Below are 12,846 nucleotides of genomic sequence, written 5' to 3'. Positions count from 1 at the left end.
TTTGTTTTTTTGATGTTGAGCTGCATGAGCTTCTTCTATGTTTGGAGATTAATCCTTTGTCAGTTGCTTCATTTGCAAAATTTCTCTCCCATTCTGAGGGTTGTTTATTTGTCTTGTTTATGGTTTCCTTTGTTGTGCAAAAGCTTTTAAGTTTCATTAGGTTCCACGCGTTTATTTTTGTTTTTATTTCCACTACCCTAGAAGGTGGATCAAAAAGGATCTTGCTGCGATTTATGCAGAGTGTTCTTCGTATGTTTTCCTCTAAGAGTTTGATAGTGTCTGGCTTTACATTTAGGTCTTTAATCCACTCTGAGTTTATTTTTGTGTATGGTGTTAGGGAGTGTTCTAATTTCATTCTTGTACATGTAGCTGTCCAGTTTTCCTAACACAACATTGTAAAGCAACTACACTCCAATAAAAATTTATTAATAAAAAAAAGAGTGAGGGCCTCCCTGGTGGCACAGTGGTTGAGCGTCCGCCTGCCGATGCAGGGGACACGGGTTCGTGCCCCGATCCCGGAGGATCCCACATGCCGCGGAGCGGCTGGGCCCGCGAGCCATGGCCGCGGGGCCTGTGTGTCCGGAGCCTGTGCTCCGCAACGGGAGAGGCCACAGCAGTGAGAGGCCCGCGTACCGCAAAAAAAAAAAAAAAAAAAAAAAAAAAAAAAAAAAAAAAGAGTGAGATTGATGTAGGTATACTGATATGGTGATAGGTCTATTATATATCAACAAAAAAGCAAAAGACTTAGGAAAATATACACAGTATGATATGCAATATACATCTCAATTTATATATATATATATAAATTAAAATATGCATGTTTGTATGTAAATACATACTTAAGTGTGCATATTTACATCTGAAAGACAGAGCAAGTGCTTTTCAGTGTTGTTTTGTAGACTTAGGAAGTACATCTGAGGTGTTAGGAAGAATAAAGGAAATTTTATTCTTTATATAAATAAATAAAATCTGTTGATTTAACTGATTTTGTGATTCTCTGAATAAAAATTAAACAAAATAATTTCCACCTTGTTCAGCCTGATTGCCATCTTAGCTATTTTTAATGAAAGTACCATATCTTTCCACATTTATGTTTGTCTGAATTGCCACCCTTAAGGATAGGTGTTTAGTTTTGATGTTACTGATTTTTCACTTTCATCAGAACTTAGGAGGAGAAAACCACATCACTAATTAGTCAATTCTTCCCCCCCTGAGGAGCATGAGTTGTATGATAAATCTAATAGTCTCTGAAGCCAAAAGATTAGATTTAGAAAACTGCCTTTGTCTTTTAATTTAGATTCTGCATTCTCATCTGTTTGTCTTATAGATCAAATCTCCTGAATTAATTTCATAACACTTTAAACAATTTTGTCACATATATAATTCATGTTGTTTTCCTAGTGATGCATAATACTGGAGGAAGTTGGTTAATCTTTGGATGGGTTTAAAACTTTATGTATACTTCATGAATGTTAATTTCTTACGTAAGTCTAATATTTCTGGAATAAGACCATGCAAAGTAATGTTCAAGTACAATTTCATGTAATATGCTGTGAATAAATTTTAACACTGAAATTCTTTATCAAGCTTTTCTCTTATTATTCTCTGTTTGTGCATGTGTGTCTTTGTGTGTGTGTGTACAGTTAACACTTCACTATCAGTACTAGTGGGTACAAAGACTGTGCTCTCCTGCCCTCTTGTGCTGTGGACAAGTATACTGCTAACAACATGGGAAATAGTCCTCAGAGACAAGTTGCCCTGCTTCAGAGCCTTCAGGGGTGATACAAATGAGACCAAGGGAGGAAATTGTACCGATGAGAGAATAACCTGGGCCTCCAGACTTGACGAGAATCCTGCCCTTCAGATTGATCCAGTGGCCATCACTCATGATGGGTATTACAGGTGTCAAATGGTAATACCTAATGGGAATTTCCATCGTGGATATCACCTCCAAGTGTTAGGTAAGGAACGTCATATATTGTGGTGTTTCAGATAACCAGATTTTGGGCTGAAACAAATCTCCGAATCCCATGTCCCATGTGTTAAGACTGAAGCATTTCCCCTACATTTCTGCAGTGCCCCCTGAGGTGACCCTGGTTCAAACTGAGAATGGAACTGCAGTGTGCAAGGCAGTTGCAGGAAAGCCAGCTGCACAGATCTCCTGGACCCCAGAGGGAGATTGTGTCACTGAGCAAAAACGTCATTGGGGCAATGGCACAGTGACCATCCAGAGTACATGCCACTGGGAGGGCCGCCGTGTACCTAATGTGTCCTGCTCTGTCTCCCACTTGACTGGCAACAAGAGTCTGTCCATAGAGCTGGATCAAGGTTAGTAATTTTTCTAGTTTTGTTTTTGATCTTTCCATTCTTTCAGAAGAGTTACCTTAAGAAGGAAAAAGGAGTGTGCAGAGAAATTTCATTCAAGGATGTCCTTTCCACCCTCCACTTTATCTCCCTTTCCTCCTCAAAGTAAAGAGATTGCCTGGAAGAATAATATAAAAATTTATTGTAAAAAGTCATATTATCAAATGCAATTTATTCTACTTCTTTCTTCGGCCATGCTGCACAGCTTCCGGGATCTCAGTTCTGGGACCAGGGATTCGAACTGGGCCATGGTAGTGAAAGCCTGAATCCTAACCACTAGGCCACTAGTGAACTTCCCAATTTATTCTTCTTTTAATGTTCTCTTCTGTACTACTAAATTGGCTTGTGTAGTGTACATTTACATAAATACTTATGGTTTTAATAGAAGGATAATGGGTAATTTTAAACAAATAATTATTATTTTATTAGAAGAATAATGTTGCTCATAAATTATCTTCATGAATTTTCAGTCTGGTAGAATTTTCTCCTCCAGGCTCTTCCAGTGAAATTTCTTTAATGTCTTATAATAGTATCTATGATTCAGTTCATTACAGTTTAGTTTCTCTACTCTCTGCTCCCATCTACTCTTATTTTTTGTTATAAAAAATATTATTCTAATCAACATAACTCATATAGTTTAAAGTCTACGTTGTTCTATAAGGCTACCATGAAAAACATTAGCCATCTCTGCCTCTCCAACCCCACCTCTCCATTTTTACACAACTCTCCAGAGACAAGTACTTTCAGATCTTCAAGTGCTTCTTCTAGTAATTGACTCAGTTTTTATAAACAACATGGTTGTGCTGCTATTTCTTAATATAGCAAATTTAAACCTAGTGTACCCACTTCCTCTTACGGTAGATGAGGATTTAACTTTACCTTCTCTTCCCTCACCATTCATATATAGTAAAATGGCAATTTTTGGTTAAATTAAATAGCCAGTGTTTACATTATTTTGAACATGTATGTTTTGTTAAGCTCTGAATCAAGAAATAAACTCATACTTTCATTTTTGAATAACTTTTTGTTTTTCCTGGCCTTAATTGCTTTCCTTTTTCATTTCCTTAATAATGCATGTACCTATTATTAATGATCACTAACACTAAAAACAAAACAAAACAAAACCCTAGAAAATGCCTCTTAATACTGCTTTCCACATGGTCAGATTTGTTAGGTAATGTCAGTTCCATTTTTTTTTTCTTGAAGACATTCTTTCTTGAGTTTTTACACGCTCTTGTTCTAATCTGGCCTGGTTGGTCACGAGACATGCTGCACAGCTATTGTCCTGGATGTTCTCTTTCCCTCAGTCCTCTGGTTGATGCCACGTCTGTGTAATCTGAGTTCCTTCTGCCTTCCTGACATTTGTTTGTTTTAATCTTTCTTCCACATACAAGGCTTTCCTTAACTCCTTGGCTATCCGTTCACTTCAAAGTGAGCACTAAGGAGCTGATTGGAAGCTATATTATCTGTGAGTGGGTTTGTTAGCTAGTAGGTTTCTATAGGGTGAAAACAGGTGATTGTTTTAAAATTGGGGATTCCTTATTTCCTTATATACCTGAAGGTCTTTTCTCTGAGGCTATATAGACTCTGCAGAAAATAACTCTCCAGTCTCTTGCCTGGGAGGGATAATCCTGACTATCAATGTTCTGGGAGCAGGGAGGAGAGGGAAGTGTGTGTGTGTGTGTGTGTGTGTGTGTGTGTGTGTGTGTGTCTGTGTGTGTGTGTGTGTGTGTGTGTGTGTGTGTGTGTGTGTGTGTGTGACTGTTCAGAACTCAACTTTCTTTTAAGTTCATCTTCACCCTCCATTATGTCTGGATCCTTGACACTCTGGAGTTTCTCCAGTTCATCTTTTTTGGGCCACACTTCCTGTTTTCTGCTGGTCGGGGAAGGTGTGAGACCTGGTTGCGTGGGCTGGGAGGAGACTTGGCAGCCCATCTGTTCTTAATACAGACCTTCAAGGAAGCTTCTAACTTTAGCTCCACGCTTCAGTCCCTACATTCCCCCTTCTCTATATTTGGCCTTTCCTACTCTAGAGTCTTCCTGGAGTTCACTAAGGTTTATACTTATTTCACTCTGAATTATTGGCCATTCTTCTGTTCATTTTTCACCCTAAAAACAAGTTGAAATCTTTCATCTGCTCTTGTCTTCATCCATGTTCTCTTTGTCTTTGCAAGTCTATACTTTAAAAAATTCTCTGATGATATTTTAGTAAGTGTTAAGAAAGGAGAAGAGGAAAACACATGGGTTTAAACCACAATTTTCTAATACCTATTCTTAAAGTTTTATATACATATTAATAGTTTAGCAGTATTTACTGAGAAGAGTAATTGCCACTGGTTATGTATGAAGTCCGACCACCCAGTATTACAATATGATGTCATATTTATAGAATCTCAGAACTGGAGGGACTCTCTAGTTCACTCCCACCCCGTGCAGATATGTCTTCCTCGCAGGGTGGACCTTCACCTGTGCTAGTGCACTTCCAATAAAAGAGAGCCCATTAGTTTGAAAGAGAGGGTTTCAAAACAATGTTGTCATTTTAAAATGCAAAACCAAACTTTTTCAAATAAAAATCCAATGTTTAAAAACAAAGTATTGAAGGAAGATGGAGGGACTGGATGTGGCCTCCACTCACCTCCCTCTGCTGCCCCAGCCGCATTCACAAAACACCAGGAGCACAGTCTCAAAACCTCTCAGAGCTGGCAATTCCTTGGTTGACTTGTCCTCCTGTCAGATTGAACTTTGTATTGCTGCCAGCAGTCAGTGAATAGTTTAAAGTTGCTGCCATGCATTCATTTCAGTTTCAATGCCCTGGAAGAAAGGTGACTTCAGAATTAGGGTTATTTATCCAAATAGCTTCCTTACAACTCTATTTATTTCTGAATACTGGAGATGAGAAACACTCTATTACTGTAACAGAGAGGTGTAAATTTCACATCTCTCTTACAGGAATTCACCACATGAATCCTTAAAGCAACAAAATACTGACACAAGATGATGTCTTGTTGAAAACTTAAGAGTCTGAGGTGATAAAGCAATTTAATTATAACAATTATTTGAACTATAAATGCATCAAAAGTTTTTCAAATAAAATCACAGAAATGAATTTCATGTACTGTGAGACATTCTTGAACCATGCTATATATAAAATTTTTAAACAGACTTTATTTTTTTAGAGCAGTTTTATGATGATGGAGTATTGAGTGGAAAGTACAGAGTTCCCAGATAACCCTTGACCCTACACATGCATGGTCTCCTTGTCTATCTAAATCCCCCCGCACCGCGGTTGTACCTTTGTTATAATGAATGACCCTACCTTAACACATCATTATCACTCAAAGTCCAGAGTTTACATTAGGGTTCATTCTAGGTGCACATTCTATGAGTTTTGACAAATGTGTAAATACCATGTATTCACCGTTATAGTATCATATAGTGTAGTTTCACTGTCATAAAAGTACTCTATGTTCCACCTATTTATTCCTCCTTCCACCTTAACTTCTAACAACCCCTGATCTTTTTACTCCATAGTTTTGTATTTTCCAGAATGTCATATGGTTGGAGTCATACAGTATTTAGCCTTTTCAGATTGGTTCCTTTCACTTAGTGATATGCTTTTAATTTTCCTCCATGATTTCATGGCTTGATAGCTCATTTCTTTCTACTGCTGAATAATAGTAAATCATGTATTTTTGTGTCTACATTTACAGATGCCAAAGCATCAGCACCCTTAAGAATTTTACGTATCGTCTCCCCTATTTTTATTATCTTGGTCATCATTGGATCCATTTGGCTTTTGAAAATCAGTGGCTGCAGGTACTGACTGATGCTTTCACTTCTCCTGCTTTATTGGATTAAAAAGAGTCAGAAAAATGGAATTGATTAGGTAAAAAAGGAACTCTGCTCAATATTCTGTAATAACCTAAATGGGAAAAGAATGTAAAAAAGAATCGATATATGTATATGTATAACTGAATCACTTTGCTGTACACCTGAAACTAACACAACATTGTAAATCAACTATAGTCCAACATAAAATAAAAATTTTAAAAAAGAGGTTAACCTCAGTTCTCTCATAATCAATAAGTGTGTCCTGAAAATAACAGACTTGGACTACACTAATGATGAGGGAGATTTTTCTAGGTTACTTAGACATGCAAGCATAGTGAATTAGACATGCAAGCACAGCCCACTTAGGGCAGGATCTTGGGAGAGACAGTGCATGCTATTTTCTATTTGAGAAAAGAATTACAATAATTCATTTCATACACCAAATATGAGGTGTCACATATATTCTATTACATCAAACTTCTTTGCATAATTTCATTTCCCTTTCCAAAATCCAGAATTACCTTATTTGGACAAATTAACTTACAAGCAGCATTCTTCACTCATTTCCGGTAGTTCATTTCTGATTTATTAAGGCTTCTATCAAAATGAACCACAACTGTCAATAGCATACTGTTTTGTTTTTCCATTTTCAATCTGAATAATAATGTTTTGACATTCACTCCAGCTAATTTTTATTTTTGCAGAAAATGTAAATTGAAAAAAACAGAACATACTTCAGTTGTTGAGGAGGTAAGATAAGATTAAAAAGAATATTTACAAACTTTTAAGCTATGTAGTATGAAAATCTTGTCACATAATTTGTAATTTGCATCATTATTAGTATTTTAGTTGAAAAGCAAAAATTCTAACTTTACAGTGCTGTCAGGTGTACTTATTTTGTTAATTATCCACCAAGTACTATTTATATACACTCCAAATCCATATTTTTATTTCAAGAACTGCATCCTACAAAAGACATAATGTTTGCCTCATTTGGGCTGTAATCTTTGGAGAAGTTGAATTGGTATTTCCTCTCCCATTAAACCAGCTCTAATTCTTGACCTCCTTTTTTCAATACCATCATCATTTCTCTTACCCAAGCTTAAAACCTATCCAGCTCTATAATCTCTTATAGCCAATAGCTTACTAAGTCTTTGACACTCTCCTCTGAAATACTTCTCATATCACTCCATTCTTCTCCACTCCTACTTTCAGACAACTGTTATCATGTCACACTGAGACTTAAATAATCAATAATTTTTTGATAAAATATTAGAAAAATCTTGCTCTTATGTTCATGTAAGCCCAGAGACTACTATTGGTAGACACTAAAGCTGTGGGCCCTTGTTAGAAAAACATAGGTGGTTAGTGATTTCTGGCTTTTTTGAATTGATTTTAACTTTGGGTTATTTCTTAGGATGAAATGCAGCCCTATGCCAGCTACACAGAGAAGAACAACCCACTTTATGATACTACAAACAGGGTGAAGATGTCTAAGGTGTTACAAAGTGAAGTTGATGGGATGAGTCTCCATACTGTATATATTCCTGAAGTGTAGTGCCAGGACAAATGAATCAAGATACAGTACAGATACTGTTTTGATTTTCTTGGAGTTCTGGAATGGAAGGCTTATTTTGAAATTAGCTTTTCAAAGATTCTTAGAAGACAGAGACATTCTAGAGGATTTGCATTCATATCCTTATACATTTGAAATTTTAGAATTTTAGCTGTTACTAGGTAGTTCTTTGAAGAACTGATATTATTACAAAGAAAGCTCATGCTCACGATAAAATATTCAAATTGTTCAATACAGTAAATGATGAAAACTGAGTTACCTCAAGTAACTCCACAGAAGAACAATTAACCAACAGTTTTTATATAATCTTCTAGAAAATTTCTATGTGCATATGTCATATCTATATGTGCATGGTATATGTGTGCACTTATATGTCCATTTACATATACATACACATATCCTGTCAAGACACAAATGGGAACATACCATAGTTTTGTTCTGTACTTATAGAAAGCTAATAATATAATATATCCTGAAGATCTTTTATATCAACACAAGCAGAGCTACCTCATTCTTCCTAATGGTTACAAAAAATTCCATTGTATGTAATGGAGTTTAATTTAATTAACCACAACTCTAGTGGTGGACATTTAGATTAAGTTTTGTTTGTTTTGCTATTATAAACAATACTACATAGAATGTTTCTTGTGACTATATCTCTTTGTGTTTGAATATATTTGTAAGATAATTTCCTTGAGTGACATTTAGATTGTTTTGTTTGTTTTGCTATTATAAACAATGCTACATAGAATGTTTCTTGTGACTATATCTCTTTGTATGTGTTTGAATATATTTGTAAGATAATTTCCTTGAGTGAAATTGCCAGGTCAAAGGGTTTGTGCATTTCTTTTATTGACTAATATGTCAAACTGTGTCAATTTACATTCCCTCCAACCCTGTTTGAATGTGCCTTTTCTGTTATTTTAATATCTGTAAAATGCCAACCTACTGTTAGCTAATATAAGATTATAATAAGAATTTCACTATTTAATAAAACTGAATTTATATTTTTCTTTCATGCTTGTGTGTGTGTGTGTGTGAGAGAGAGAGAGAGAGGGAGAGGGAGAGAGGGACGGACGGAGGGAGAGAGGGACGGAGGGAGGGAGAGAGGGAGAACAGACACGTGAGGACATTAGCTTCTTCTGAACTTATATCTCTATAGAGGTATTGCTATCTAATGCCTAATAGTTTTACAGATGTGATAAATTGGAAATGTGTATTTTTATGGTGTGCACTTTATTGTGATGCATTTATCAAATAACAAATTTTTATAACCAGCTTAATATGCATTATGGAGGACTTGGGATATTTATAAAATATGATCTATGTGCTAAGGGAATAGCCATGGGATGACATGACCTTTTTCTACATTTTTCTATGGAATAAAAAATTGGGAATGTGTATATTAATCATTTTTAATATTATTAAATATATGTTTTAATTATGAAAAATACGTCTATTTACTCCATAGCAGGAAAAAATGATACTGAAAATTAAAAATTTTCAACATGGTAGAAATTAAAACAAAATCCATTTCATTCTTTAATTGTGCCATTTGAAATGTTTAAGACAGCTATTTTGTTTTGTTAATGTTTGTCTCCCTGAAGACATTTTGGTTCCTCTAGGCTTTATCCTTAAAAGGATTTTTAGTCTATTTTGCATGTAAAACTAATAATGACACCCGACACATGATATTTTGTGTATATATGTACCACATCTTCTTTATCTGTTCCTCTGTTGATGGACTTTTAGGTTGCTTCCATGTCCTGGCTATTGTAAATGGTGCTGCAATGAACATTGTGGTGCATGTGTCTTTTTGAATTATGGTTTTCTCTGGGTATATGCCCAGTAGTGGGATTGCTGGGTCATATGGTAATTCTATTTTTAGTTTTTTAAGGAACCTCCATACTGTTCTCCATAGAGGCTGTACCAATTTACATTCCCACCAACAGTGTAGGAGGGTTCCTTTTCTCCACACCCTCTCCAGCATTTATTGTTTGCAGATTTTTTGATGATGGACAATTCTGATGAGTGTGAGGGCGAATTTAAACTTTTAATAAGAGAATTTAAACCATTCACATTTGTGATTACTTACATATTTGGCCATACTTTTACAATCTTACTTTACATGTCTCATTTACTATGTTTCCTCCCCCAGCTCTGTTTTATTTTTTCTTTTACTCTGCTTTGCTGGATCAATTATTTACAATAGCCAAGACATGGAAACAATCTAAGTGTCCATTGGTGGATGCATGGATAAAGAAAATGTGGTAAATACCTACAATGTATTATAATTCAGCCATAAAAAAAGAATGATATCTTGCTATTTGTGACAACATGGGTGGACTTTGAGGGCATTATGCTGAGTGGAATAAGTCAGACAAAGAAAGATAAATACCATATGAACTCACTTATGTAGAATCTAAAACAAAACAAAACAAAAAAACCCCAAACCAAGTTCACAGATATAGAGGATAGATTGGTTGTTGCCAGAGGTGGGGGGTAGGAGGTGGGTGAAGGGAGTCAAAAGGTATAAACTTCCAGTTATAAAATAAAGAAGTCATGGGGATATAATGTACAGCATGGTGACTATAGTTAATGATACCCTGTGTTGCACATTTGAAAGATGCCAACAGAGTAAATCTTAAAAGTTCTCATCATAAGGAAAAAAATTGTAACTATGTGTGGTGACATGTGTTACCTGGACTTATTGTGATGATCGTTTTATAATATATTCAAGTAACAAATCATTATGTTGTACACCTGAAACTAATATAATGTTATATGAGTTAATTATGCCTCAATAAAAAATGGAAAGGCAACCTACGAAATGGAACAAAATATTTGCAAGCCATGTATCTATAGGAGGTCAATATCCAAAATATATAAGGAACTCATACAACCCAATAGCAAAAACAAAACAAAACAAAACCAAATACTCTAATTTAAAACTGGACAAAGGACATGAGTAGACATTTTTCCAAAGAAGACATATAAATGGCCAACAAGTACACAAAAAGGTGCTCAACATTAGTCATCAAGGAGATGCGAATCAAAGTCATGATGAGCTATCACCTTGTACCTTTTAGGATGGCTATCATCAACAAGAAAAGAGGTAACAAATGCTGGCAAGGATGTGAAGAAAAGGGAACCCTTGTGCACTGTTGATGGGAATGTAAACTGGTAAACCACTATGTAAAACAGTATGGAGATTCCTCAAGAAATTAAAACTAGAACTACCACATGATTCACTAATCCTACTTCTAAGTATATATCCAAAGGAAATGAAACTATCATCTTGAAGAGATATCTGTACTTTCATTTTCACTGAAGCATTATTCATAATAGCCAAGGTATGGAAATAACCTAAGAGTGTGTTGGCGGATGAATGGATCAAGAAAATGTGGTATATACATGTAATGGATTATTATTCAGCCTTTAAAAAGAAAGGAAATCCTATCATCTGTGACAATATGGATGAAGCTGGAAGGCATTATGCTAAGTGAAATAGGCCAGAGAGAGAAAGACGAATGTTGCATTGTATCACTTATATGTGGAATCTAAGGGAAAAAAAAGTCAAAATCATAGAAACAGAGTAGAATGGTGATTATCAGGGGTTGGGATGTTGGGGAAATGGGGAGATGTTGGTCAAAGGGTACATACCTTCAATTATAAGATGAATAAGTTCTGGGAATCTAATGTACAGCGTGGTGACTATAGTTAATGATACTGTATTGTATACTCGAAACTTGCTAATTTCAAGTATACAAAGAAAGGTACTATGTGAGGTGATGAGTTTGTTTTTAAAAAACTTCCTATGACTGATGTTAGAAATGACAACCACCAACTCCCAAATACTATATTAAATCTCTGTCAGAGATACTAAAGAACAATTTTGAAAGGGTGTGAATTCCCCTAAAACTTAGGTGTAGTGATGAACTACAGAATATCCTAATTAATTAGAGGTATCCCTTATGGATGGATCATGTATATAATAATACCTCAAATTATTTTATTCCATCCATGTGTTGCAGCTTCTGAAATTAGGCCAGTAAGTTCTATAAGTTTGCAACCAACTTCCTTTCTATTATCCTAAATTTACTAACATCAAGATTTGAGATATAGACCCCAGTTTCATTTTTTTTTCAGCGTACTTCCCACTTTTACTAGGCACACCAGATACACACCAGATACATATTTTTAAAATGGGCTTTACAATGTATAGTTTTATCACCTCATTTACAATTAAATATACTGTGAACATTTTATCTTTTACCACCATTAAAATAATTGCATAGTATGGAGAAAACATAATGTATTAAGCACTCTTAATACATTGGGGGACTTTACATAGAATTTTTTTTCAAGGAGACTTTATTCTCTTTTCAAATCCTTGAGAAAACTGGTGCCCTTGTCTTATACAGCTTCCTATAGATGATAGAAACTTGTCCTTCAACTTACCTTTTTAGCTTGCTTCTCTATACCCATCCGATCAACCAAGTAATCCATTTTATTTTCTCAACTTTTTCTCATTTGTTCCCACTTTAATATCTAGTCTCCTAGGGACACACACACACTTCCGTTTCTCCAGCATTCTGTCTCTCACCTCTGATATCTGCCCCTCTCTTCTTCTTTGCTCCCTTTACAGATACTTCCTTTCCTTTCCTTTTCAAGATATTATCTTAATTGATTTTGATCAACTCTATTCAGTGTTTTATACTCAGTTCCACACTGGGAGTAATCTTTAATAATCTGAAGATAGAATTCAATTGTTTAAAGGAAACTATTAATAAGCCCTTGCTAGAGTTACACGTATCAAGAAACATAGGACTTGGGCACAAGATATGGGTTACTTTTTTTTTTTAAGTAGTTTTTTGGAGAGGGCAGGGCAGAGGAAAGTAGTTGGTACTTTAAGGAAATGTTAGGGACCATCTATTCACTATTTCACTGAGTTAGGGAAATCTATTCACTATTTCAAGGCAACTAACAAATCATCATCTCTCAGGTGGGACATTGGAGGGACAGCCTTTACAGGTCATGAAATTTGTATGACAAACGTTGCATGCAAATATGGG

The 12,846-nt window shown here is 35.4% G+C and overlaps 1 protein-coding gene across 1 annotated transcript in view; it reads left to right on the top strand.

The window, feature by feature from the left end:
* The window catches only part of CD200R1 (CD200 receptor 1), a 32,553-nt gene extending 24,800 nt beyond the window's left edge, over positions 1-7,753 (top strand). The window contains exons 4-8 of the mRNA XM_060099857.1: positions 1,644-1,961; positions 2,077-2,328; positions 6,075-6,180; positions 6,900-6,945; positions 7,613-7,753. Coding sequence (XP_059955840.1) covers positions 1,644-1,961; positions 2,077-2,328; positions 6,075-6,180; positions 6,900-6,945; positions 7,613-7,753 — 863 coding nt within the window. The remainder of the gene's footprint in view (positions 1-1,643; positions 1,962-2,076; positions 2,329-6,074; positions 6,181-6,899; positions 6,946-7,612) is intronic.
* The last annotated feature ends 5,093 nt before the right edge of the window (positions 7,754-12,846 follow it).

The sequence above is a fragment of the Mesoplodon densirostris genome, chromosome 5 (genome assembly GCF_025265405.1).
Source record: "Mesoplodon densirostris isolate mMesDen1 chromosome 5, mMesDen1 primary haplotype, whole genome shotgun sequence".
NCBI classification, from domain to species: Eukaryota; Metazoa; Chordata; class Mammalia; order Artiodactyla; family Ziphiidae; genus Mesoplodon; species Mesoplodon densirostris.
The sequence above is the reverse complement of the archived record's forward strand: the minus strand, read 5'-3'. Positions and strand labels throughout refer to the sequence as shown.